Source organism: Rhipicephalus microplus, chromosome 10 (genome assembly GCF_043290135.1).
Source record: "Rhipicephalus microplus isolate Deutch F79 chromosome 10, USDA_Rmic, whole genome shotgun sequence".
In the NCBI taxonomy this organism is placed as follows: domain Eukaryota; kingdom Metazoa; phylum Arthropoda; class Arachnida; order Ixodida; family Ixodidae; genus Rhipicephalus; species Rhipicephalus microplus.
This window is the reverse complement of record NC_134709.1, coordinates 56,879,760-56,907,068: the sequence shown is the minus strand read 5'-3', so window position 1 is coordinate 56,907,068 and position 27,309 is coordinate 56,879,760. Positions and strand designations below refer to the sequence as shown.

The following is a 27,309-nucleotide window of genomic DNA, read 5'->3' as shown; positions in this document are numbered from 1 at the left end:
CCAGGCGGCATCCCGCTGTGTTTGCGTCAACAGGTGGGGCTCGAAAATTATCATCACATGATTACGTCTTAACATGACGTTATCATGACGTCGCCAAGATTGAAGCTTAGGCTAACTCTCCGTCCTCACAATGTTACATCTCGCCAACATTCGTGACATTGCGATGGAGCAATCATCATAATTTTTGATCGAAAAGGTGGGGGGGGGGGTGATCACGGAGGCTGTGCAAATAATTCTGCACCTAATGTGCAGAAATATCAATGTCAGGTGCATAAATATTTCAGAGGAGAGCGGGGGAGTACCAGTACATCCACTCATAAAAAAAATAAAAAGACGGCTTCGACCTTCCAGTATTCTTCAGCGAACGCATGAGGAGCCCAACGAATGTTTTCTTTGCTCGTGAGCCGTATAGTACTTTCTCCTGAACAACGCTAGACCAGGCACCTAAATGAAGTATCGGCGTGCTTTAGAAATCCCTCGATCGTGTTCTATTTAATGTGTATCGCATTAACCTCATTTCCAGATTGGATACTGGTTATACGACCAACCTGACGGGTACCTGAAGGAAGCACCCGGAGGAGATATGAAGATGTACGCTGCGGTCAAGCTCTTGCGGGTTACCACAGTCGCCGTGAGTACAGTCGAACTCACTTATGTTGAAGTGCAGTGAAAATTTCATTCTTATATCCGATAATTGCTATGAACGGGTCCCACGAAAAAAAAAATATAGAGGGATGGCAGGCTTAGAGAAAAACTGTATAACAGATGAGATATGCCAACAGACATCAGTGATAAGGATGACAAGGCTGTAGATGTTTCGGAGATCCTTGAAATTGTCGACGCTTTCACGGTTCCCACAAAACACAGAGACAATGCCTGCAGTTTCAGATGCTGAAACACTTTCAAGCCTAAACTTTATACTCAAATTGCATGTTCGAAAGTGTACCAACATAAGTCAACGCCGCCCGCACTGTAGTAGACTTCAAAAATTAGCTTTGCCACCATGCCGAAACGCAATGGGGTAGACACCAGAACTCGGCAAGCTCAGGGCGTGCTGCCTTTCTGAAATGCGCGTCGCGCCATCTGGTGAAGTAACATCCTCCACAGCATGGCCACCCGATCCAGGCGGCCATGCTACGCTGTCACGGCAGCAGACGCTCCGCAAATCAAGCACGAAACTTCACAACCGGGCATTTGACACAGTCAGTCACACTCATGTTCTGCTGTGTATGTTGGAACACGGACTGTCCGGCAGATCTTTGCGGTGGGTATCCAAATTTTTATCAGGTCGTAAAATATTCATTCAGACGAGCGAAGGAAAAAGTGCAGAACACGACGTCAGACAGGGAGTGCTACAAGGAAGCGTACTCGGCCCTTTTCTTTTCAACTGTATTATGGCTGATTTAGCTAAAAAACTGCCTTCCAGGTTGAAATACTCCTTATATGCAGATGATGTGTGCATTTGGGCATCGGGCACGGACATACGGTTAATTCAGATTGCATTGCAAGACGGAATAAATATTATCAACAACTTTTTAAAAGAAAGAGGAATGATTCTATCGCACGCAAAGACAGCTGTATTGCCCTTCACCCGTAAGAAGTTAAAGAACTTCAATCTCAATTTAGAAGAAGAACCACTAATGATTGTGACACAGCATCGATTTTTCGGAGTAATACTTGATAGGCAGCTATCATGGGCACCTCACATAAAGAAACTCGAAAACGAGGTGAATACGCTAGTGAATATACTCCGCAGAATTGCTGGGACATCATGGGGTGGATCTGTATCATCCATGCTCGCTGTTCACAATGCTTTAATACGACAAAAAGTTGCATATTCTGCAGCACTATTACACGGCCTTTCCCGCACTTCAGAGGAGCGACTTCAAAGACTATTAGCTAGGGGACTGCGCGTCTGCATAGGTGTTCCACGAACGACTTCCAGCAGCCTTGTCATAGCAGAGACTCGACAACCACCCTTTCCAGTCATGAGAACAATTGAAACATGCCGCCATTTTTTTCGCTTACAGACGCAACACAGGGACCACCCATTGGCGCTGGAGATTTTACTAAGAGATAAAAGCAATGCTCATAACGAAGTACAGAGTAATGTACATATATTACCCAGACATGAATTTTGGAACTCTGAAATGAACTATCCTCCATGGGTGCTTGTTATACCAAGCATTGAATTCTCAGTGGACGGCATTATTAGAAAGAGAGACATGTTCATCCAAGCTGCTCAACAACTAGCGCTTTATCAGATACACATGCGGTATCAAGGGTACATACATATTTACACAGATGGCTCAAGTACTACAACGTCTTCAACATCGGCATTTATCATACCACAGCTCAATATTCAGGAATCATTTAAATTATGCCGCACGACGTCATCTACAACATCTGAGCTTTTCGCTATTCTGTATGCTCTAAAGTTTATAAACTCGGTAGCAGACGCTAGAAAATGGGTACTTTTCAGTGACTCACAGGCCGCATTAAGATCACTCTCCAGTAAAAACAGGACAGTAATAAATGATAGTATGACATACGAAACGCTGAAGGAGCTCACTAAAGCAAAGAAGGCGCGACATGAGATCAAATTCCAGTGGATACCTGGCGACTGCAACATTCCTGGAAACACAGCTGCCGATGAAGCAGCACGACAAGCACATTGTAAAGCCGTTACTGTTTCTTTAGCGATTTCGAAAAATGAATTGCGTAGTATTATAAAGAATACAACTTTCAGAATGAGCAAAACTGCTTGGTTTGACCAAAGTACAAAGAGCTGCGATTTATATCACATCGATCCATTTATTGAATTCAAAATTACGCTGGCATTAGATAGAAGGATGGAAACTCTAATTCACCGATTGAGGCTAGGCACCGCATACACAAAACATTTTTTGCACAGAATCGGCAGAGCTGAAACTCCCGAATGCGATTGTGGATTTATAGATGAAGACGTATGTCACCTTCTCATAGACTGTCCACATCATGACACGCCAAGACGCCGTCTTAAAAGCGAACTGTTCGCATTGGACCACAGACCATTTAGCATGAAAAAACTTCTGGGCCCGTGGCCAACTGGTGTTTTACAGTCCCACGCTTTGAAAGCATTAACACGTTTTTTACAAGACAGCGGGATTGCTGACAAGTATTAACAAAGAACAAGCTTTCATTTGTAACACATGTACTTATTATATACAGTATCATGTGACACCCATCACGTGTGTTTTGTGAAATGAATGACGTGTCGACTATTATGTACATACGAACGAATGCATCTTTATAAGGACCAGGCGTGTGCTTTGTTGTTCTGTTGTTGTGTTTTGTGTTTGTTTTTTGTGTTTTGTTGTTTCCAGAGACTTTTTACAATGACTTTCAAACATATACTTACCATTGTGATATGTACGTATAAGTGTGTCTTTGCATATCTGTGCCTGAGTTTTCTATTTTCCATGCACTGCTCTGTACGTTTTGCTTCAAGATACGTGTTCAAGTTTCAATCAACGGCTAAGGAGTAGCCGGCGCCATAATGGTGCGCCAACATCTCCTTATATATCATATCAATAAAAAAAAACTTCACAACCCGAGTCTGGCTGTAAGCATGTTTCGCGCTCTTCCTCTCACGGATTTTCGTGCTGACTTCTTGTTAGACTTAGAGAAGACTTTCCTCGACAGTCCTAAATGTCTACAGCACGTGCATCGCAGACTAAGGAAGCCACTTCATCTGGTAGGTACTATCGTGACTGAAAGCAACGTGAACAGCGGAAAGCGTTGCTTTTAACCCAGAACTGCGGTGTGCCTGGGTTGTGGGTATGCAATTCTACCCACAGGGTGATTCTACCAACAGGCAATTCTATACTCACAGAACTGTGGGGTAGGCGGTATTCCGGCGTCAAAGTAGCGCTAGAATCTCGCTCCGGCTTGCGTTTATGCACCGGGTGTGTTTATTACTTGCCAGTAATGTGCCGCGCACTTGGCACACACACGTGGTGCGAAAGTCCCAACCTGAGCAATATTTCATAAAGCTATGGTGACGACAGCTGAAAGCACAGATTCGCTTAGCGACAGTCAAGGCACGGCGCCGTTCTACTACGTAGGCGTGATTTCCGCGCCATGCATGTCTCTTTGCATCGCAGTATAGTGTGCCGTTACAATCGTACTAAACGGGCATGGTGCGTGCATCCACGCGTGAGTCGTGATATATCCTACTAGTGGTATGCTGCCTGCGAAAGAGTACGGCAATGATTTGGGGCCGCATACCACAGGTATACTGCATGCAAATCGCTCCTGTAAAGAGGAACACTTGGCGTCGCACTTTAATAAACGGAATAAGTATATTTACTCGTACACTTTTCCTGGGCTCTTAGTTTTTTTCCTGTTGGTCGCGATGATCCACTTGTGACGAAACTCGGCGTTTTTCCTTCCGTATTAAAACGAGTGCAATCCGAGAACACCGCACCAGCACGATTGCAGTGTTGTGATCTTCACAGACAGTGCTGAGTGAAGTCTTACTCTTGCGCTGGTTGGCTTTGGATCCAAAATGGCGCAGTGGTGCCCAGATGACATCTTGTAGGCGGTAGCGTTGCGAATATGCGCTTTCTCGTGCTTTAAAGTTCCAGATAGTCCACTGGCCATGTTAACTTGTTGCCACGGATACACGCTATGGCAGTTCAGGCGTATTGCAATTGGTGCGAAAGTAAGCGCCAGCAGCCTAAGCGCCTGGGTACAAGATAGGCGTCTATAATATATTATGAATTCGAAGAGTCCCTGGGGGATGATGAAATGATGGGAGGGGCTTCAGTAGCCTGAATTTATCCTTTTCCTTTTTTTTCCTTCAAAGATTTCGCATTTTAATGCCTTTAGGCACGGGCACCCAACAGCCAGAATTCATTCATTGATAATGCGGCGTGTGAACATTGTTGTACACAGATTATTTCGCTACAGCACCTTTTCATTGTTATAAACAATATAATATTAAAACTGGAATCTTTATAAGGAGGCTCGAGTTCATTTCAAAATTGCAGGTAGCTAAGTACTAGTGCTACCAAGCCTGAAGAAACATATCAGCTATAGGCTTCTTTCTTTAGACTACTAGCCAAGCTTAGCATGTAGAGATGGCCATTTAAGCCTAAAGATAGCCAGGTGAGCCTATATGTAGTAACAAGAGCATACAAGGTGGCAGGTAAGCCTGGAAGATCCATGTTTAGGTTCTCTGGCTCACTTTATTATAGCAGAGCTAATATTGTCCAACATTGCCGCATGTCTATTATGAGCCGGACGCTCAATGTCCAGGCAGACACTCAGTTTACAGATTGAATAGAGAAGCTGATACATTAACAAGGTGCTTGATTGGGCTGGTTGGTGCTGCATGGTAGAGGAAGAAAGTGTTCAACAGCGCAAACGGCAGGGAGGGGATAGAAGAGACGAGCGCTCTGTTCAGCGCTCTCTTCTCGTATCTTCCATCCCCTCCTGTCGTTTGCGCTGTTAAGCACTTTCTTCGTCTACGAAGCTGATACATACATACATACATACATACATACATACATACATACATACATACATACATACATACATACATACATACATACATACATACATAAATACATAAATACATACATACATACATACATACATACATACATACATACATACATACATACATACATACATACATACATACATACATACATACATACATACATACATACATACATACATACATACATACATACATACATACATACATACATACATACATACATACATAAAAGAGAGATGATAGAGAAACTCCACCCCACTCAGCTTGTCAACCCTGCTTCGTTCCCAGCAACCACCGTTCGTCATCCTGAAGAACACCAGTGACGGGGAGATCCAATTCGAGGGATACTGCATCGACATGCTCGACGAGATCAAGAAGATTCTCAATTTTGAGTACTCAATCTACGAAGCACCGGACAATACATTTGGTTCCCTCAACAACTACACAAAGGAATGGAACGGGATGATCCGGGAGCTAATCGACAAGGTAAGCCAAAGCGACGAGCGCTAAGGCTCGTTCGCACCAACGATCAACACTGCTCGCGCGACCAAGTTAGTCGCAAAGTGACAGGACGCAAATGGTCGCTTTGGTTGCTTTGGTCGCAAAACGACGGTTCTGCCCTGTCGATCACTGCTTCCAGTTTTGAGTCACACGACAGCAGCCTCAAAACCCTGAACCAATGACGCGTTCAGGAACAGGTTGTCAGCCTATTATACAGGGCAGTGGCGATGCGATCAGACGTGATATGTGTGGTGACACGCGTAGGTCACTCGCACTTGTGAACATCGTTCGTGCAGGGCCGCTATTTGGTCGTCAGTTGCGAATGATTGCGCGATCGCTCTTAGTCGCAGGTATAAACGAGGTTTTCAGCTGCAGATTATCGTTCAACAGTGCGAGCGTCAAGCCATCTAGAACGATTCGGCTGGACAAGGCATGTCCCCTATGTTCGTACTATACCTGGGCACAGAAAATTACCGAGAAATAGAACAGAAAACGGCTTACTCCCTGATATTTTAATACCTATAGTGCTGTTTGCGTGGTCCCACACTGGCAAATGAAGTTGAGTTGGCGTTAATGCCACTCATAAATTAATGTATTCTCTAGAACTCATTCGACCGATGAGTGCGCAGTCTCAATACAAAAACTTGTTCAGTGCAGTACGTGGCCCCGCCGCGGTGGTCTAGTGGCTAAGGTACTCGGTTGCTGACCCACAGGTCGCGGGATCGAATCCCGGCTGCGGCGGCTGCATTTCCGATGGAGGTGGAAATGTTGCAGGCCTGTGTGCGCAGATTTGGATGCACGTTAAAGAACGCCAGGTGGTCGAAATTTCCGGAGCCCTCCACTACGGCGTCTCTCATAATCATATGGTGGTTTGGGGACATTAAACCCCACATATCAGTTAATCAATCAATCAAGCAGTGCAGTACGTATGAAGCACTTAAAAGGACGCCTATGTTGCCAAACATGTTTCATACTTAAATTTTGACAAATGACACTTTATTCGTTAGTAGCACTATATATAGCGAAATTCACTTCAAAATTGCAATGGCTTCGACATGACTGGCGCTTCGTGAGATTATCCGCTACGGATTCGGCGTGCAATGAACGACCTTCTGAGAGAGTCTAGTAGTCATGGTGCTTAATTGATGACCAACAGGTCGCGGGTCAGCAGTTAATTCCTGAATTTTCCGTGGAATAAATATAATATCTTCCTCTGGTCGGTTGTAACGTTGTAAAAGGCAGCAATACACTCCAGCTAATGGCACCATAATATGCAGTCATCTACGTTTCACGAGCCATGAAGAGACGTATAGGGTTATCAAAATGCGTGTTCATGTTTATTATTACGCCAAACTGGCATGCTTTAAAGGCGCTCATCAAAAAATCAACAGGTCAAATTCTGTTAATTAGACGTTGGCAAGCACCGATAAAAAAAATGGCACTTAGAAGGTTAGCGCCTGAACTACTCAGTGTTTTTTCGTTGACAAGTGTGCCACGACTATTATTGTTACACCAGACGGTGAAATCTATTTGCAGCTTCACAGATCCGCCACTGTCGTCTAGTCATTGTGGTGCTCACCCGCTGACGTGGAGGTCGCGGGATTGAATCCCGGCTGCCCTCGTCACGTTTCAAGGGAGGCAAACTGTTGGAGGCGTGTGTACTGCGCAATCTCAGTTTGCATTAGGATAACCTCTGATGGTCGAAATAATCCGGAACCTTCTACTGTGGCCAAAGCATAAGTCAGTTTGTCATGTTAAATCCCTGCCAGCCATCATAGTAAGCATTAATAAAGTTTAATTAATTATGTTATTTATGCAGTAAATAATTGTTTTTGTGCGCCAGAAATTTAGAATCCTAATGAAATGATTGAAGTGAGTGATTTTCAGAAAACTGGTAATCGTTGCCCCATTTACTTTTCGCATAATTATATCGCATGACCAATTTGCACTGAACATTGAATATTCAGCAAAAAAAGTCAATAAAGGTAGCAAGTAAATTAATATGACTTCCGAACCTCAAGTGTGCGAAGTTGAACAGATATATCTGGTGTTGCATTGCATATATACCGTAAGTAATGTCATTATCAGGGAGGGCATGAATGGTGGAACTTTTTTCATTTGTTTTTATCACCAAAGTTATTTTAACAAGGTGGCACTGCAGTATAATATGGTAGAATTGTAGGCAACAAAACAAAGCAATATAGAATGCATTGCTTTTTAAACTTACAAATATGTGTAAGTACATTAAGTGTAATGGTTATACGAACAAGTACACTGTTTAAAGTATTCCCAATACAAATGCAATGCTTATGCAAACACTTAATTAAAACTCGGCAAAAATAATACTAAAACGATAAAGAATGTCATGTACGAGCTTAATAAAATAACTACGTTATTTCGACAAATTTCAAAAGCGATAATAATCTAGCGTATCTGCTTTGGCCAACTGCCAATTGTATTTTAAGTTTATTACTTTTCGCGGTTTATTTATTTTCGTTTATTATTGTAGCCTACATTGAGTGAGTGGGCTTTTATTTTGGATAGCCAAAAAATATCGAACAGTTGTATCACCGAAGGAATAAAGTACTTTCGCACAGCATTCATCCAATGCACGCATCTCATTATAAAGATATCCGGGCTGCGGCAGCTGCATTTCCGATGGAGGCGGAAATGTTGTAGGCCCGTGTGCTCAGATTTGGGTGCACGTTAAAGAACCCCAGGTGATCGAAATTTCCGGAGGCCTCCACTACGACGTCTCTCATAATCATACGGTGGTTTCGGGACGTTAAACCTCACATATAAATCATTATAAAGAATAAAATGCAACTTTGTGAATACCGACAACGCACGCATCTAATGCACTCTATTCACGAATCGCGAAATTCGTCAGTAGTGGATTTCTGCGTAATGATTAGAGATGTAACCTAATTACTTTTTAAAAGAACTCTATTTCCCCGTCGGGGTAATCAAGTGGTTATGACACTCGACTGCTAATCCGAAGGTCACGGGATCGAATCCCGGCTGTGGCAGCTGCATTCTCGATAAATGCCAAAATGTTTGAGGCCTGTGTTTTCAGATTTAGGTGCACGTTGAAGAAGCCCTGGTGGTTGAAATTTCCTAAACCCTCCACTCGGGCGTCTCTCGTAATCGTAACATGGTTTTGGGATGTTGAATCCCAGATATTGTTATTAGGTGAGCTCAGTTACTTTTTAAGAGAAACTTTTCCATCGCTCGTAACCTCGTTCGCGCGAGAGTTTCCATTTAACTATGAAAAAAAAAAAGTCTTGTCTCCCATTTGCGCTGCAGAATGCTGACATTGCCCTGGGGCCACTTTCGGTGACGGCCGAGCGCGAGTTGGTGGTGGACTTTACCGTGCCCTACTACGACATGGTCGGCATCTCGATCCTCATGAAGAGACCCGCTGTGAAGTCGTCGCTTTTCAAGTTCCTCACCGTGCTCGAAGAGAGCGTCTGGGGGTGCATCCTGGCGGCCTACTTTTTCACCAGGTAATTTTTCCGCGCTCTCGAATTTCGCGACAGGCTGCCACAACGAATCACATCAACTGAGTTCGGCCGTTTGAAAAAAGGAAGACAGCTTGAATGTTTACAATAGGTCACTCAAAAATGCATGACACGGTGAAGCGTGGGCACGTTGGAACTCGTACCATCCCTCAGCTGACCCGTCTAGCATCAAGGGGCGCGGCTTGCTCCCGCGCCCCTTGATTTGATGATGGAGTTAGCACTTTCTCGCGACGCCCCATGAGAGTGGCTTTGAAGTGTAGAGCGTAGGTTGCGCGCGTCACCTCTGTCGGTGGATGTGGTTTGAATTTTCTTACATCTTTGTTTTTCAATTTCTTTCACTCTTTCGTTGATGTTCTCTCTGTCCATCTTCTCACTCCATTTCTCTCTCTCTCTTAATCAATCTGTGCTAAGCATTACCCTTTCTCTTGCCCCGTTTCCTCCTCCTCACCACGTTCTTCCGTCTCACGTTCACTTCCGTTTCCCACCCATTGTTTCACCGTGATAAATAAAGCTATGCATCGCTCTGCTAGCGTGCCCGCGCATAGCCGAGTGGTCAGGACGGTCGCCCTCGGATCGAGGGCGTGTGGGTTCGAATGCCGCTTCGGGAAGAATTTTTAGGGGCAAAAATGTTTTCTCTCTTTGTTTATATATTTTTTCTGTCCGGCTCTCTGTTCGTTCGTTTGTTTGTTTTTCTCTCTTTCTGCGTGCTCAACCTCTCACTCATCAGGGTTATTAGTACTTATTACATGGCCGCATTATATCAGTGAGTTCTGGGATTTCCCGTATTATGTGGCACTTAAATCAGTTCGTGATAATGATAGTTTCGTTCAAAAGGACATTTTATGGCTCACATAAACAGCTTTGCTGTAAAAAAAAAAAAAAGGTTGCAATACTGGTGCAAGACTGGAGCAAACAGCCGAGCTGGGGTGGCCTTCCTTCTTTCTTTGTTCTTTCTTCCATCTCTTTCTTTTTCTCTCGATCTATTCTTTTTTTTTCTTTTTTTTTGACTCTGTTCTTCATAGTTCTTTCTGTCAGCGTATGTCTTTTTCCTTCTCGTTCTCGATCTTTCAATATTTCTTTTCTTTCTTCCCTTTCTCTCTATCTCATTCTCTCTCTCCCTGTGCTCGTTCTACCGCCAATACGACTTCTTTCGTATCGCGCCTGAAAAGTTGGCGCAGGGGAAGAATGCGCTGGTCGTTCGCATTCACGTAACGTATATGACCAATGACGGCCCCATCGTCATCGCACATCAAAGCTGCTTGTGACGTCACATCGCGTCACGTGGCGACGTCATCGCGAAGCGTCATCGCTTGGTGAAATTTGTGCCGATAGCGGCAAGTAATTCTGAAACAAGTGATGTGCAGAAACCTTAAGCTTGACAGGAACTATGCGATTGATTGAGAACGTGAATGTAGCATAATGCATGTCTTTCAAGTTGCGGCTAGTTATGTCTTTCGAGAGGTTTGATTCGCAATGAGGTGACTTAATGATTTACCGAGTTTGTAGCAGGATTCGCAACGTAAGTATTACAGGGTATGACGTGGTGCCAAGGTTTCATATCTATTGTAATAATTAGGTAATGTAATTATGGATTGGTTGATTGATCTATTGATCTGCAAAGAAAATGCATAGTCATGTGTAATGCATGTAAACAGCAGCATACCGGCAATTGTTAAATATTAAACGTTAAAGAAACGTAGCTGAAACTCAAAGTAAATATGGAAGCTCGCATTTGGAAACAGAAAGTGCGGATGGGTTAAATCAGCAAAAGAAAGGGTCCGACTTGTAAAGAAAGGGCTCAGACTGGTTGAAACCCGTTTAACCTTCCTTCAAAAAAGGAAAAGGGCTATAATTATCTGCTTTATAGTTCTGCTTTCGAGACGGTGATAATCGGGTTACATACACGTACCATTACAAGACATAAAGCCACCCCGAAAACACCTAAATCACTAAATCTAAGGCCAATGATTACAAGGCGCCTTTTATTTTTATGTATTTATTTATTCATAATACCCCTAAAGGCCCTCGTGAGAGAGTATTACATAGGGGGGGGGGGGGGGGGTTACATGAGCAAAATTACAAACAATAAACGTCAAAAACGAAAAAAAAGGTAAAAAAATTCAAATTAAATACATACTAAGGTTGAGATATATATTATAACAAGTAATTGGTAAAGACAGCAAAAATAGAGAAAAGAGTAGGCAACAAATCATTGGAATACAGATAAGTACACAGTGAACAACCTATGAAAATGCAAGAAAAAATAATCAATACACTTGATGAAAAAAACGTACACTCAAAAACGAATAAAAAATATACACTCACTCATCACACCTTAGGTGTTCCTATCGTGTTCATAGGTGTTCCTATCGAAACGGCCATCCTGTCTGAGGCACTTTCTCCCGCTAGTTCAACTTTATGAAACTCTGTGCTTTCGTTAAGCTACCGAAAATTTACTGGGGCAAGGTCTCTCTGTTCAGCATGTGCGATTACGATCAAGAGCCATTGATGGACAGCCTTACTTGCTTATTAGAAAAATTGATGAAACATTGAAGAAGTTATGAGTGCATCACGAATATTCTTTGAGATCTTAATTGACACGCATAAAGTGCCGTAATATTTTATCGATGGGGAACATATTTTTTAGCCATCTGTTTTTTTTTTTGTCGTTGTTGTTGACAAGCAGTGGCCCGTTAAGCAGAGTTGGAAGAGTTTTTTTTGGGGGGGGGGGGGGATTACGCATATCATGCGTTATTGCTGTCAATTAGATGTCAATTATTAAGGAAATAACTGTCCTTCACTGTAAAGTAGCCAAGTGCTGGTCTACCTTTAAAAACACATGGCGAATTCAATTGCCCTTGATTGTTCAACTAAAAAGCGGACTGCTTGTCTAGTCAATCATTTTAGTGCCATATAGTTGAGAGCCTGATTCGCGAACCTTTTATTCAGTATTTTTTAGTGAGGAGTCTTTCGACATTGGTTGAATAAACACTGAAGATACCGTTGCCTTGTAGTGCAGTTCGCACAGTCACGCTCATGATGATTATAACAAATGCTCGGTTATCATTCATATCTAGAAACAACTATAAGAGAGAAAGTTGGAAGAGTCAAATGACAAGAAAATAACTCATCAGCTTACGTTTGACAGGTTCATCAAATACAGTGGCAATGCTCTGCATGCCTATTTGCCATTACACAACCAATAGCCGGATTCACAATGAAGTGCATTGATGCTACACTTTGCACTACTTTCAGCAGTACATCATTTAATGTAAAATGTCAGAGTTATCACGCGATGCCCGTCACTGCGGTTCGTAGTTCTCATTTGAACACTTTTTTGTATACTACAAATGGCGGACATTTACTTTCAAGCTAAATTATGCAATATCCTGATCGCAAAATGCATGTCTCGTGTCGAAATTAACGGAGTATTGCAAATGAGTTCTGCGGAAACCGGCAAGGTGGTGGAAAGGTTAAGAAAGGGAAAGACGTCAGCCACCCCGTTTGTAGCGCCAAGCCGCAAGAAAGTCCTTCTGGATTTCTCGGAAAGAAAAGCCTCTTAGTTGCCGAAAAACTCATCCTGGTCCGTGGTTCAATCCCAGGACCAACACCTATCCGGGGCGGTCGCTCTTCCGATTGAGCTAACCAGGAAGCTAAGCAATTGACAGCGCGAGGGCGAATTAATTGCCAACTAGAAGCGCATGGACACAAGTTTTGTTTCTTAAACGGAGGGTCCTTTCTGACGCGAACGTCTCATTTATCGCAGTTTCCTCATGTACGTCTTCGATCGCCTGAGTCCGTACAGCTACCGCAACAACAAGGAGAAGTATGCGGATGACGAGGACAAGCGGGACTTCAGCCTCAAGGAGTGCCTCTGGTTCTGCATGACGTCGCTGACACCACAGGGTTGAGTTCACATACTTCCTATTAACGCGCGCGAAGGCCTCAGACGCCTCAATAAAGTAGCTGGCTGGCCAAGTTAGTCGGGCACACTTGAGAGGAACAGCGCATAAAAAACACAGCCACCAAAACTAAACGCACAGGACAAGTGCTCCTTGTCCTGTGTGTTTACCGGGATACCGCGGAGTTCCCGGGATATTCAATTCAATTTTTTTAGTTTAAACATGCGGGATGTTTCTGTTGAATTAAAAGCTACAGATGTAGCTTGACGGGACCCAACGACTAAACTATACTAAACAGGGCCGTAACAAGAAGCAATTCGGTGCAGTTACCGGCAAAACAACCAGTAAAACCATTGAAATAGAATATCTTAAGTAGATATTCATCAGACTACATATATTTCCAGCACAATAACTGCATGAAAAGAAAGTAAGAATATAACAGTGTATTTTTATTTTATTTTCACTTTTTTCATGCAGTGCGAGTATAAGTGCATAAAAAGCTGGAAAAAATTTACATACTGCGAAACACCGCTATAGCATAAACAATAAGCAGAAATGGTAACAGTACAGAATATTAACATCGTAATACTTTAGCAATACTAGCAATTCGGAACTCGAGGGCTAAGGAGTATATCCGGCACCATACTTGTGCGCCAACGTCTCCTTATATCTCATATGAATAAAAAAGAGGAAGAAAAGTGAAACTGAACTTGCAAATTAAAAATCAAACACAGGCCATATAACACATAACGTAGCAAGAAATTGATGCAATCATAATAAGTACGTTAAAATGGCATGATTTACACGCAGTGCAGTTGCACAGAATGTCACAGTATGTGACATTAGAAACGAATGAAGTATAAACGCAAGTCTTTTTACTAAGAATGAGGATTGATTCAAATTTATTTAAGCTAGATGACAGATTATATACCAACGATTGGTGTTTATAATGACGGGGCAAGAAGATGGCCTGTTCATCAGCGCGTCGTTACCTTGAGGACTTTCAATATTTTCATTTTTCTCCGGACACATGGCTTACTTTCCATGTGACCACAAGCAACGCGCGCGGACAGGTGGCGGCGTTCTACGGCGGCCACTGTAAATATATGCAGCTCCCAATCATGGCTTCTGGTGTGACCCGCGTGCGGCATGCGCCCGCCATCTCGAAAGCCATGCTCCCAATGCTCGATTCAGCCAATGGTTTTGGAGAGCGTTTATAGCATGGTCATTTGGGTTTTGGTGTCATTTGTCGAGAGAACCGAAAACAGCTTCGAGCTCACTGAGAATTACTCATGAATTCCAGGCCGCTTTCTGCCCTTAGATGCTCGACAAGCGTGTTCTCAGCCTCTTCTAGAGAAAGAGAGAGAAGCAACTTTATTAACGGCATAGGAAGGTCGTTCTCAATTCATCTTGCCGGTGGTTCGAAGGTTGGTGGCCAAAAGCTTGCCACAATGGTTTCGGTCCAGTTAATCACTTCTGCTTGAAGACGGCAGTTGACGACAAGAATGACTCCCACGCCTCGAGGGACTATATCGATCAGCAGCGTTTCCCGATCATGCTGTAGAAGTGCTGCAGGACCCCTTTGAAAATGTGTGCGCCTACACCACGTTCTGTGCTCGTTCCCTGATTGACTTTATCTCTTTTGTCACTCTTCTCTGTCTTTCGCCTGTTTTACTTTGCGCTGCAAGCATGTGATTATGGGTCACGAACTAGCTTAATCGACATTGTTGCTGCGTTGCAAACACGCAGGTGGTGGAGAGGCGCCGCGCAACCTTTCTGGACGGTTGGTGGCGGCCACCTGGTGGCTCTTCGGCTTCATCATCATCGCCTCGTACACGGCCAATCTGGCCGCCTTCCTGACTGTGTCCCGACTGGAGACGCCCATCGAGTCGCTGGACGACCTCTCCAAGCAGTACAGGATCAAGTACGCACCCCAGAACGGCACGGCTACGATGACGTACTTCGAGCGCATGGCCGGCATCGAGAACAAGTTTTACGAGTAAGCGAAGTTATCGGAGTTTCGAAATTCCATACGCGAAGCTGGTGAGCGTAGCCGGCGTAGCGTTGCGGGCGTCACCTAGCGGGAGCCCGCAAGAGGTTAGCGTATGACGCATGTTGAGGAAAGGACAAACCGCTGTGCCCATGGCGAAGCCCACCCGATGACTTCTTCCCCAATATGTAACAACGCATGAACAACTTAATATATATCATGGGAATAAAAATGAGGAAAGTTATTCTAAATCTCTCTGTTTACTACAACGTCCAACTCTACGTTTTAGCGCCGAATGCTGCGGCGCGAAATTTTACGCGACGTTGTTAAGCAACACGAGAAGCGACGCGAGCGGTCATCGCGCGGGAGTTCTCCAAGTCAATCACTCGATTCCGTAAATTTAGAAACGGTCGCTTTTAGCCCCAAAGTCGCATGACCGACTGGACAAAGCACATATCCACAGCATGGTATATGCGAGTGACGCAATGCGTGAACTGGTAAACAAAAAGCATTTAACCTAAACGCCCACGCACGTCAGCAAACAAAGGAATCGATGCACGACTTGCAGGAATAGTTTATTTTTGGCGTTGTAAATGAAAACGTTGTGCATTACATGAGATGCCACTTCCGTCCCGCCAGTTTCAAGGCAGAGTAGCCGCTCTCACATCATCGGGGCTAGAATTTCGTCGCCGTAGCTGTCGCCGGAATGGAGTTTGGTTTCTTGAGTGACATCGTGAACATCGCTATTTACTTCGCATTGCTTGTTGTCGTCACGTTACTTAATTATAGTACAAGAAATGGTTTCTCCCAAAGACTCGCCAAGACAGGCGAAACAGGGTCAGAAGAACGTGAAATGGTAAATAATAATTGGCGAGCATTCCTTGGAGTGAACACCGACAAATATGGCGTAAAAGGCAGGTTTCAAAACACAAAAAGAGCAAAACGTATCACTTTCTTAGCAACACATGAAGCTCCACATATAATGCAAAAGACCACCTATAATTGAATTTATGGCTTTTTTGTGCGTCTGTTTTCAGCATCTGGAAGAACATGTCTTTGGATGATAGCTTGAGTGACGAAGACAGAGCCAAGCTGGCGGTGTGGGATTACCCCGTGAGTGACAAGTACACCAAGATGTGGTGGGCCATGACAGAAACTGGCCTGCTCTCGAGCTTTGAGGAAGGTCTGGAAAAGGTCAAAGGGTCGAAGGGATCGCAAGAAGGTTTCGCCTTCCTCGGTGAGTCATCCACCATCAGCCGTGAATCGGCGATAGGCGGGACTATACTCTAATATTATCTGAGATTTTTAACGTCCCAAAACCACGACATGATTATGAAAGACTCCATATAGTGGAGAGCTCCGGAAGTTTCTATAATCTGGTGTTTTTTAAGGTGTAATTCACACGACGGACATGATTGCGAAAAGATCAGGGCAAGTGACGTGTGACGTAATTCGGGTCCCACTGCAGCCAGAATTCGCACGACAGAGAATAATTCTCGCTACAAGCGAGGACTTCGACATTGCTCCCCGAGAATCCCAACCGTGGTTTGGGATTCTGCCGTTTCACGAATCAGTCCGCACGTACCGAAGCGGGAACGGCTGACGTATGTTGACGTAGTACGCAATTCGCAAGCTCGCATCGCGATTTGGTCCGTCGTGTGAATACAGCTTTAAGGTGCACTCACATCCACAGTGCACTGGCCTCTACGATCTAGTCCTGATCTAAATGTGCACCGCTGCGGTCAGCATCGAATGCGAGACCTTCTGGTCAGCAGTCGATCACCCTTAACACTAAACCATCAGGACTGAAAATATGACAAGAAACGTCAGTATCAAAAAACAATTCACTTTGGAGATGTAAAAACACGGCTTGCCGTTGAAGCGAACGCTACTAACAAATGTTTCCTCTTCTTCAAGATTCTAGCTGCTTACCTTTTCGTGTACATCTGTGTGTTTCGTATGCCCTATCCGCCAACCCAAACAAAAGAACAGGCTTGTCCTTTTCCTTTTTTTTTCTTTACACACACACGCAATACATTTCACGTGCTATAGTAGGTAGTTGAATGCTTGAGGGCTACACCACTCGTCTAAACGTTAGTTCGAATGACACTACGTTTACAAGATTTTTTTTTCATCTCCTCAGGCTTCGATCTTCGATCTGAACGCCTGCTTTTCTTTAAGTTTCATTGAGGAACGCAGGAACACAAACGTCCAGCATTCGATCAAAGCACGCCAGCCTTGTAAACACACATCAACCATGAGAGACATATCCCCTATGCGGGTTTAAATTGGTGAGGAGGAGGAGAAGGAAGATGGAAGGAGGAAGGACAGGGAGGTCAGTTTAAATAGGTGAACATGTTTAAGCACGTATCAGCACAATGCACTATAAAGGCAACCATAACAAGGGCTAACAGTTTGCACGAGTTGGTAAAGATCGATAACCGCGCGCTTCTCTAACTGACATCGTCTTATTTCGTGGAGCCGTTTCATAATTGGGAAGACATCAACGAGCAAAAATAGCTGTCTTTGGTGGTCTGTCTCTATGGAACGCCACCCCCGCTTGACGAGCGAAATGGCTCTGTAGTTCCACGCCCGAACGGCTTAAAGTATCAGGCTTAGCTGCGTGCTGGAAATAGACTTCCTCGTTTTTCTGTAGGGAAAAGTGCACAGTCCTCAGGTTCATGGGTTTCAAAATGAAACCCAGTTTTCTCTATAGTACGGCTTCGCTCATTGTCCAACTGGAGATGCAGGGCTGTTGACAGGGCCACAATCACACACGGCCTCCGACTATCTGCGTACAGAACGGGTTTATCAATAAATTTGTGATGTTCTCACATCTCGCCGTACCACAAAGGGTTGCCAATTACTTGTCTCAAACGCAGCTCTTACGTCCAAAGCTCACAGTTTTCATTCCCAATGACCTAAGGGTCCGTCCGATGCGTGCTCTAGTGTGATAGGAGTGGACCAACCGACAGACAGACTTACTGACAGACGCTTCGCCCCACTCATTACCATTCACTCTGTGGATATGCTGTGAACTCGTGTGTGTGTGTGTGTGTGTGTGTGTGTGTGTGTGTGTGTGTGTGTGTGTGTGTGTGTGTGTGTGTGTGTGTGTGTGTGTGTGTGTGTGTGTGTGTGTGTGTGTGTGTGTGCCTGTGTGTGTGCCTGTGTGTGTGCGTGTGAGTGCGCGCGCGCGCGTGTGTGTGTGTATGCACGTGTGCGTGTGCGTGTATGTGTGTGTATGCGCGTGTGCGTGTGCGTGTATGTGTGCGCGTGTGCGAGTGTGTGTGTGCGGGTGTGCGTGTGTGCACGTGTGCGCGTGTGCGTGCGTGTGTGTGTGTGTGTCTGTGCGTGTGTGTGTGCGTGCGTGCGTGTGCGTGCGTGTGTGTGTGTGTGTAAAAGACCAGTCTTTGAGTCCCTGCTCGCGCACTGTGCTATGTCAGTAGTGCAAGTTACAGAACACCAGATGAATGTGGCGAGTTGAGCTTGTTGGTAGATTATTTGGGCACACTACCGCCCAAAAACCCTACAAGCACAGAATTAACAGAAACGACGACAATGGGCGTCCTTTGTGTTCCGTACGTTGGGTGCCATTTCGCTGTGTGTGTGCGCGTGCGTGCGTGCGTGCGTGTGTGTGTGTGTGTGTGTGTGTGTATGTGTGTGTCTGTGTGTGCGTGTGTGTGTGTGTGTGTGTGTGTGTGTCCACATGACGTCACACGCTGGATTTATAATTGTTGTTGTTTGCTCGGGTGATATTTAAAGCTTCAGTCCTAATTATATATTCTGCACTATGTTTCTGAAACGGCACGGGTTGAGCAAGTGCTGTCTTCGCGACTCTTGCTAGGTTTTCACTTATGCGAGTCAGGGAAACCGTAATGAGTATTGTGCCTAATAACATTACTGCATTCACATTACAGCGGACGCGATGCGAGTGCAGTACGCCACCATGACCGACTGTGACCTCGTCTCCATTGGCAGAGAATTCAGCAAGATGCCCCTGGCACTGGGCGTACAGCGCAACTCCCCCTTGAAGGACATGCTATCCAGCGCGTACGTATCACCTTGCCGTACCTTGCCGGACCTGTATACTGTTCGCAAATCCATAAAACGCTCCTTGTGCTAGCAGCACTGATAAAAAACAAATATGCAACGTTATGCCTAAAAGGGTCAAAGCAGCGCTTTCGTTTGGCGCTGTGCTGATGTTTCTTCATTCTGACGTTGGAACGCTGCCGCATCGAAGGCGAAAGTGCATGTGCTGGCCGTGGAACACCTCGTTTTCGTCGGCGTAAACGATTTCACTGGCGAAACAGCGGCAATGAGGCGCTCTGTGTGCGAACATCGAGCCTCTGCCTCTTTGGTGAAACACATCAGATTTACTTCAGGTTTGAGAACCTGTCCAGGGAGCCCCATCGTTGAAGAAGTCAACTGATCATGCGTAGCGAGTCTCTCCGAAAGGTGCAAAAGCACTTGTGCTCTGCGTTGCTGCGCTGCTGTACAGGCAAAGTCTTCGTAATTTTCGAGGTAACCACGCTGTGACTCATGTGGCCGATTGCATACGTAACCCATTGAGTTCCCTTGCACCGTTAAAAGCTGAATACGCGTGCAGTTCACGTGATTACATAACAGAGCTACATATGCCTTAGTGTATATTGACATAAGGCAAATCGTATATTTACTATAATAGTGGGAGTGTTTGTTCCTTCTTTCGCGCATCTATGTTATTAGGTTTCTAATAAATAACGTCGTGTGCTTCCGAACACTGACTTGCTACGGTTTGCAGCACTTGATATTCACAGCAGATATGTACATGCACACTGCGCGTGCTACGCACGCATGAACATTATACATGCACGCCGCGCATGCGGGAACTTACGTACAGGGTAATTGAAGCCCCCCCCCCCAAAAAAAAAGTGAGCCGTATACGGCCATGTGAAAATATTAATAAACTTAAGAGTCTCATACCTAATCAAAGTAAATTAACTTTCAGAGACTCTCGTTAGGTTGCCCGTAATTAGCCAGTGTAATGGTTATAACCGCATCCCTCGGAAACAAGCCTGTTCCAACATTAGCTGCGCCGCATTGTGTCGGAAAAGAACCCAGCGATGCACCCGTCTTCGAACGCTCCAAAACCTGGAACCGTCACTTTTTGCAGTTCGTCTTTAATTTCTTGCGAGCTGATTAACTTAAACTGCCAGCGCGTCGCGTTTAATAAGAACACAGCACCGTCTGTATAGACATCGCAGAGCAAACGCCGTCATAAACGCCGTGCGTTTGTCCACATTATATATTTCTCGAATTTCACCGCTACAGTTCACGTGAACTAAACGCGTACGTCAGGGACAAGGGTGTAGTGAGAAATGTTTTTTTAGGGGCGAAGCTTCTTAAAGCGGCACCCGTTCGTCCCTCGTCGTAGTACTTAACATGTCTTATGCTCTGACCTGCAAGGTGGTGCCGGTGGGAGATTTCTCCTGTGCGTTGTTGAACAATAAAAAATTCGCAGAGTGCACGTTAACTAAAAGCCGAATTCTGCTGTCTCTCATTCTCCATTAGCAGCCATTGTCATGTACAGATGAGTCCACTGTTAAAGGGAACACCTGCGTGTGTAGCATGTTTAGATTTCGCTATCTTACGGAATCATAGCGGCTCAGATATGCATGAGGCTACTGGTGGTTAAAAGCTACGACTCCTCTTGACAGACTATTGACTTGCATGAAGATTGTTTCTTAATTCATTTGCTCTTAGAGGGCCAGGAATATTGATGGTGTGCATTCGAGTGTTCCCTGTAACAGTCGACCATAGTGTACATTGAGCACTATCTGACTAGAAAGGGTTGCTACGTTATACTCGCTGAGCGTGCCCTCCTTGGTTTTAGAAAGGTATAGCGAGCGTTGGGCCGCAGTGCCATAAATACAGTGAACTATAGTATATACCATGAACTCGAGGTGGTTAAACGTGGGAAGTAGACCCGAAGCGCAAGCCGTAAGAAAGTGTGCGTGTGCCACTTCTCGTTTAGTCCTTGGAATGTCTGTTAGATGGCGGTGCTTCTGTATGCGGACTATATGATGAAAAGATGCGAGATGGCGGTACTTGGAGTGTTGACTAGATGGACGAACGGAAACACAGACCAATGAATGGACGGACGCACGGGTGGCTGCACGGACGGATGGACGCTGGGGCGGATGCATGGACGAACGCAGGGACAGACGCACGAACAGACGCATGCACGGACGGGCGGATGGACGCACGGATGGTCACACAGACGGGCGCATAGACGGACGGAAGCAAGAACGGATGGATGGACGGATGCTTCGCCCCACTCTCCATCATTCAACTCGTGCATATGCTGTCATTTTCTTCCATTCTTCTCCCCTCCACGGGCGTTCGCTATTCTCGAGGGGAACCACTACACTGCACGCGAGACGCGTTCGAATGGAAGCGTGCATCCGCGCCTAAACCAAACCACTATGTGCAGGGAAGAGAGGAGACTCGGGTGCCAAACGTCCGGAAGCACCATGAATACTAAAGCCACTAAAAGTAATAATAAAAACTGAAGTACTGAATAATAATATGAATAGTAGAGAGAACATTGCAGCGTAAGAGAAAATTGTGCGGGGCTCATACCACTTTGGAAGTTTAATATAGCATCGCTTCTTACAACATCTCAGTGCAGAAAAAAAATCACTGCTTAATTCAATGAGGAAAGGACGACACATCAAGATGGCAGATGAAAAAAAAAAAGGCTCAAATCTGGCGTTCAGTTCATTGTACTATATCTGGTGTAGTGAACGTCAAGGGGAGAGGGAAAAGGGTTAGGTATGTACGTTAACTATAATCTAAACCGCGCTGCACAACAGCGCTTCTAGAAACACGGAAAAGGCAATTCATTCTTTTTTTTAATTCGAAGCATTTGTTAGCGAACTTCGGCGACTTCGAGCTTATCTATCTATCTATCTATCTATCTATCTATCTATCTATCTATCTATCTATCTATCTATCTATCTATCTATCTAGCCGCCTATGACTTTTAGCTCTCTTGGCCATTTCGATGATGGTATCGTTACCAAACTTGGTATGGCATAACATGACTGTATGAAGAACCTATTTGACTAGTCATAACATGAAAATGGCGGAACATGGGAGAGGCCTTTGTCCTGCAGTGGACGTAGTCAGGCTGATGATGATGATGATGATGATGATGATGATGATGATGATGATGAACATGAAAATCATGATATGTATGTCATGAATGTCATGATTTACATTTCACGGTCCTGCAGCTCTTGCGGTAGTTTCGTTCACATGCACGGTATGTTGCAAAATTGGTATGGTATGGCATGATTGCATGACCGATAACCTGAAAATCATGACATGCGTGTCATGTAACATGACTACATGACACGCTCATGATGCGCTCGCGGTGTTTCGCTAGCGTCACATATACCAAATTTGGTATTACAGTATGTGAATGAGTGACGAAGGTGTGTGACTGGTGCAAACATGATAATCGTGAGATGCATGTCATGAATGTAAACATTCGACAGAGGTCTGTATGGTTGGGTATGAAGCTGGGAGATGATTTAGTCTCCAACCAGAAGTTTTGAAGAAACCCAACGTTTCGAAACCGCCTTGGTTCCTTCCTCAGGGGTGATTGCGGAGGCTACGTAGCAGCGGCGTCTTCAAAGCACTCGCGGGGTGGATAATGACCCCCCTCTCTCTCTCGTTTTTCCGTCGAGCGCGGACCGTGTGTATACACTGGGGGAAGGGTTGCGAGAGAGCGGTTGATGTTATGGGCTGTCCTCTGTATGTGCCACGACCCGAGTATCAACCTTTTCCTCCAGTTCGGCTCGCTTTCAAGGATGGCCGTCGCTTCGAAATTCATCTGGTGATCCAACGTGTCAGCATGTTCGGCGACTGCGCTGCGCTCTTTGTTGTAGAACTTCCGCACATCGTTGTGCGGAAGTTCTCCCATTAATCCTGATGTCACTTCACATTGTTGTTACTGTTGTTGTTGTTGTTGTTGTTGTTGTTGTTGTTGTTGTTGTTGTTGTTGTTGTTGTTGTTGTTGTTGTTGTTGTTGTTGTTGTTGTTGTTGTTGTTGTTGTTGTTTAACAGACTGCACGTTCGCACCCACAGCATCATCAAGCTTCTCAGGGAAGGTCGTTTGGAGGACCTTAAGGACATCTGGTGGAACAAGAACCCTGCCAGACAAAACTGTGATGACAAGGACCGTCAAAGCGACGCCATCGGTATTCGTAACATTGGTAGGTATGGTACTTTAAGGCGTACTTTTTACAGCGAAAGCTGTTACGAGACCACAGCAAGGCTACCGTAGTTGTCCGCCGCCGCTGGTGTCCGCTATAGCACAAAATAAGAAAAAAAAACGAAATGAGAAAAAAATATCCATGATGGAACGGGGTCCAACCCTGGGTCTTCTCTCTGCCCGCCCTGCATTCCCATGCCAATGCTGGAAACTCCTGCACACACACACACACACACAAAGCCAAACCTGCGCGGAAAGCGCAGCACAGTCGCAGTGACAGCTGGAAGAGCATCATTTCGAGAACGCGTTGCAAACTCTCCTAGGGCAAATAATACAATTATACGTTTGCAAGGTACCCATGAAAGCATTAAATGATTCGGTAGTGATGTACATGAATAATCACGGCTGAGCCCTCTGTATTACGTTGGAAGCATTGAAAGATCCTTTCGTAATGCGATTCACATTGCATTATACTCCTGGTTACACAATGCGCTTTCGGTGACGCCGGCTTGTTAATTTACTCTTCTACCACGTTTCACTGCGTGTGTTAACGCGGTTTTTTTCCGACATAACACTTGCATGAGGGTTTTGTGCGCAGGAGTTTTGGGCACCGACGTGGCTCAGAGTTAGAATAGTAAGCTGGAACGAAGAGAAAACTCCTCACCTTTACAATATTAGGCCAACATTGATTGTGTTTCGAGGTTTATCTGAGCGTATGAACTTTATAACTTGCATTTTCGACATTAGCAATTTAGAAACGCATTTATTGTTGACAAGTGGGCTGTTAGCCGGCTGATATAATTTCAATCTCCCTATGTAGAATGTGAAGAAAATGCAAGAAGATGATTTGGTTGTTGCACAGGTATTCACGAAGCGTCTAAGTGACGCGTGTAACAGTACTTCATCGTTTTTTTAACTTATGTACATCTAGCGGGGTTACCTTTAACTAGCCATGCATATACAATCTTTGTACAGGGGGCGTTTTCATCGTCATCGGCATCGGGGTCGTTGGTGCTGTCATCACCCTGGGCATAGAGTTCTGGTGGTTCGGGAACCGCAAAGCTGGCACCAAAGTGGTCACCGTCAAGGAGCACTCTGGCAAGGACCCTACCAAGCGTCCCATGAAGTACTAGTATAACCTATAACCGGGCATCTGTCTCGACAGAGCGTAAAATCGCTAAGCCAGACTGCACGACAGCACCTTTCCCCAGCCTGAATAGGAGTGCGAAGGGTTCCCTGTTAGGTAGATGGGGGTCAGGAAAAGGGGTCAAATCTATCCCAACACCCCCATCCCCTCTACCAAAAGTTCATAAGACAACATGCTCCACAATGGAACGGATGACGAAAGAAGGGAAAAAAACGAAGCAACATTGTTTGTCAACGGGTTAGACGTGTATTAGATCTACTTCTCAGAATAGCCTGCCTTGGGTTCTTAGTTTTACGGTAGTAAAGACGAGAAGCGAACAGATCTTTTAATGCAACATGAACGGTATCTGGTCGCCGTTACCGCCAAGAACCTGCCTAGCCATAACACCTTGCTCTGTGATCAGTAACGAGACGTCAGACTAGGACCACTTTTGCGGCCCCCCTCTCTTTGCACATGCCTGTGATTATGGCATTGTTCACTCGCTAAACCCTACTATAGAGTCCTTCAATGCTTGTTTTGGGCCAGAAACTTCCGCCCCACTTTCATACATGGGGCCAGCATCTGCCGCTAGAAGCGCAACTGACCATGAGAGGGCATGAGAGCACCGCCCGTCACTGTCGTTGAGCGACAAGGCAGCCTCGACATGCGAATGCTATGAATATCCGCAACAGTCGCTTTGCTAGCATGAAACTGTACTTTCAGCAATCAACATGCGCAAATGAACGGCGTTCTGAACGCGTCGATAATTTCATCAAAGTATTAACGGACTCCAACCTTTCGGAGCGACATATTGCTCTGCTTGCCAAAAATAGCCACGCGCGAGAAACTTATAGTGTGAGAATAAATGTCTGCTAAGAAGCGGCCTAGGTTTGAGCACTTGCGCACCGCTTGAAGCAAAGAATATCACCGAATCGCGTTGAATCAGCCTTCTTAGAAGGATTTCTGCTGGAAGAGAGTGGCACTGCTTCGAATGGTATACTTCTATCTCGCGTTTCCACCAAGATGTGTTTCAGCAACAATACCAATATTGGTCGCAAGGCACGGAGTGATTTTGCTAGCTGTCAGCGTAAAGTGTTAGAGATCAACATACGGCGCAGAGGTTGTTCCGACGAACGCAGCCGTATTGTCCACCGGCATGCAAGCTACCCTCTAAAGTCAAGTTGACGTACTTGGCACCAGTGGACGTTATTCTAAAAGCAGTCGCTGATAAACTGAACCACAACAAGGTTTTAGTGACGATGACTGCTGCACCTAAACGAGTGGTATAGTGTTCCACTAAGTTGTTACCGATAATGGACAGTTCCTTGGCCAAACTAAACAAAAAGCGCAGGCGATAGCACATGTACTCTCCAGAAAATAATTACATTACACCTTGAGATCTACTAAAATTAATGACACTCATTAAATTACGTTCTCGGTCATTTACACTGTCGCACCCGCTCAACCCCATCTGAAGATGTGTGCAGCTTGCCCACTTTTGCGTTCTGTATGCCTTCGAGAAAGGCCCACCTTTTATGTGGTCTGAAGAAGTCATCAAATGATGTCATTGACGAATTATAATGGTTCCTCGTTTAATTCATCATCACGTGACGTCATCACTGGGTTACCTGACTTTTGGTACTTTTCGAGTTTCCGAAGCCGCAAAACGCCCAATGCGCCGTATCAGTCGCAAGTCTGCCCAGTAAAAGATCGGTGAGAAATTCGAAATGAAATCCAGAAAGTCTATATCGCACCTATTGCGCACGTCACATCTGAAATGCTATAACCAGCTTCTGCTACGCAGTTTACATTATAGGCAATCTATTCAACCAAAAGTGCTCTCTGTTCAACCACTTTATGATGTGACTCTACCATATATATACTTTGTTACTTTGGGTGAGCCGGAACCAATCGTAAGATTTTAAAGAGATGTTTATGTGACAACAAAGAGACAATGCTTACAGGTTAGCTTATCGAAGCTGGTATACTTCTGGTTGGAAACAGCTTGAACTGCTGATGGAGAATTACAAAGGTAACTTTGCATTAACGGCGTGTGATGATTCGCACATACACACGTTTGTGCGAGGTTTCTAATCAGCACGACTGCACGACTTCATAAACCAACGCGACTGTTCATTAAACATCCCCACTTCGAGTTAAGCTTGAGCGTGCAATTCGAGAAGCAACATGTTGTTTCTCTTATTGTAAGACATATAAGATGAAGCAAAAATGAAAGAACTGTCTGTGATTGTGAATGTGTGAATGTGCCTCGTCGTGTGTCGCCATCTCTCAGCTCTGCTGATGCAAGTAACCTCATTGAGCAAAGACTCCTTCCAAATTTATTTCTATGACTTGGTTCGTTTGTTGTGGTGCTCCTAGTTAAATGCACTTGCAGTTTTACCGGATACGTGTGACTGATGAATTCTGAAATAAAACACACCTTCTGTGGTTATACCCTGCG

At 44.9% G+C, this 27,309-nt stretch overlaps 1 protein-coding gene across 1 annotated transcript; it reads left to right on the top strand.

Annotated features, from left to right (window-relative positions):
• Nucleotides 1–529: 529 nt before the first annotated feature.
• Nucleotides 530–27,300, top strand: LOC119181681 (ionotropic receptor 25a). The gene is made up of 9 exons (XM_037432923.2): nucleotides 530–631; nucleotides 5,837–6,034; nucleotides 9,356–9,555; nucleotides 13,337–13,476; nucleotides 15,222–15,471; nucleotides 16,500–16,699; nucleotides 19,380–19,512; nucleotides 23,596–23,723; nucleotides 24,698–27,300. Exons 1-9 carry the CDS (start codon nucleotides 584–586, stop codon nucleotides 24,853–24,855), a joined length of 1,455 nt encoding a protein of 484 aa, XP_037288820.2. The 5' UTR covers nucleotides 530–583; the 3' UTR covers nucleotides 24,856–27,300.
• Nucleotides 27,301–27,309: the final 9 nt, after the last annotated feature.

What these genes read in the sequence shown, in the direction of transcription:
- LOC119181681 (XM_037432923.2), top strand. Translation starts at nt 584, where the DNA reads ATGAAGATGTACGCTGCGGTCAAGCTCTTGCGGGTTACCACAGTCGCC. An exon ending in GCGGCCTACTTTTTCACCAG is followed by an intron (nt 9,556 to 13,336) that starts GTAATTTTTCCG and finishes CATTTATCGCAG; the next exon opens with TTTCCTCATGTACGTCTTCG. An exon ending in GACGTCGCTGACACCACAGG is followed by an intron (nt 13,477 to 15,221) that starts GTTGAGTTCACA and finishes GCAAACACGCAG; the next exon opens with GTGGTGGAGAGGCGCCGCGC.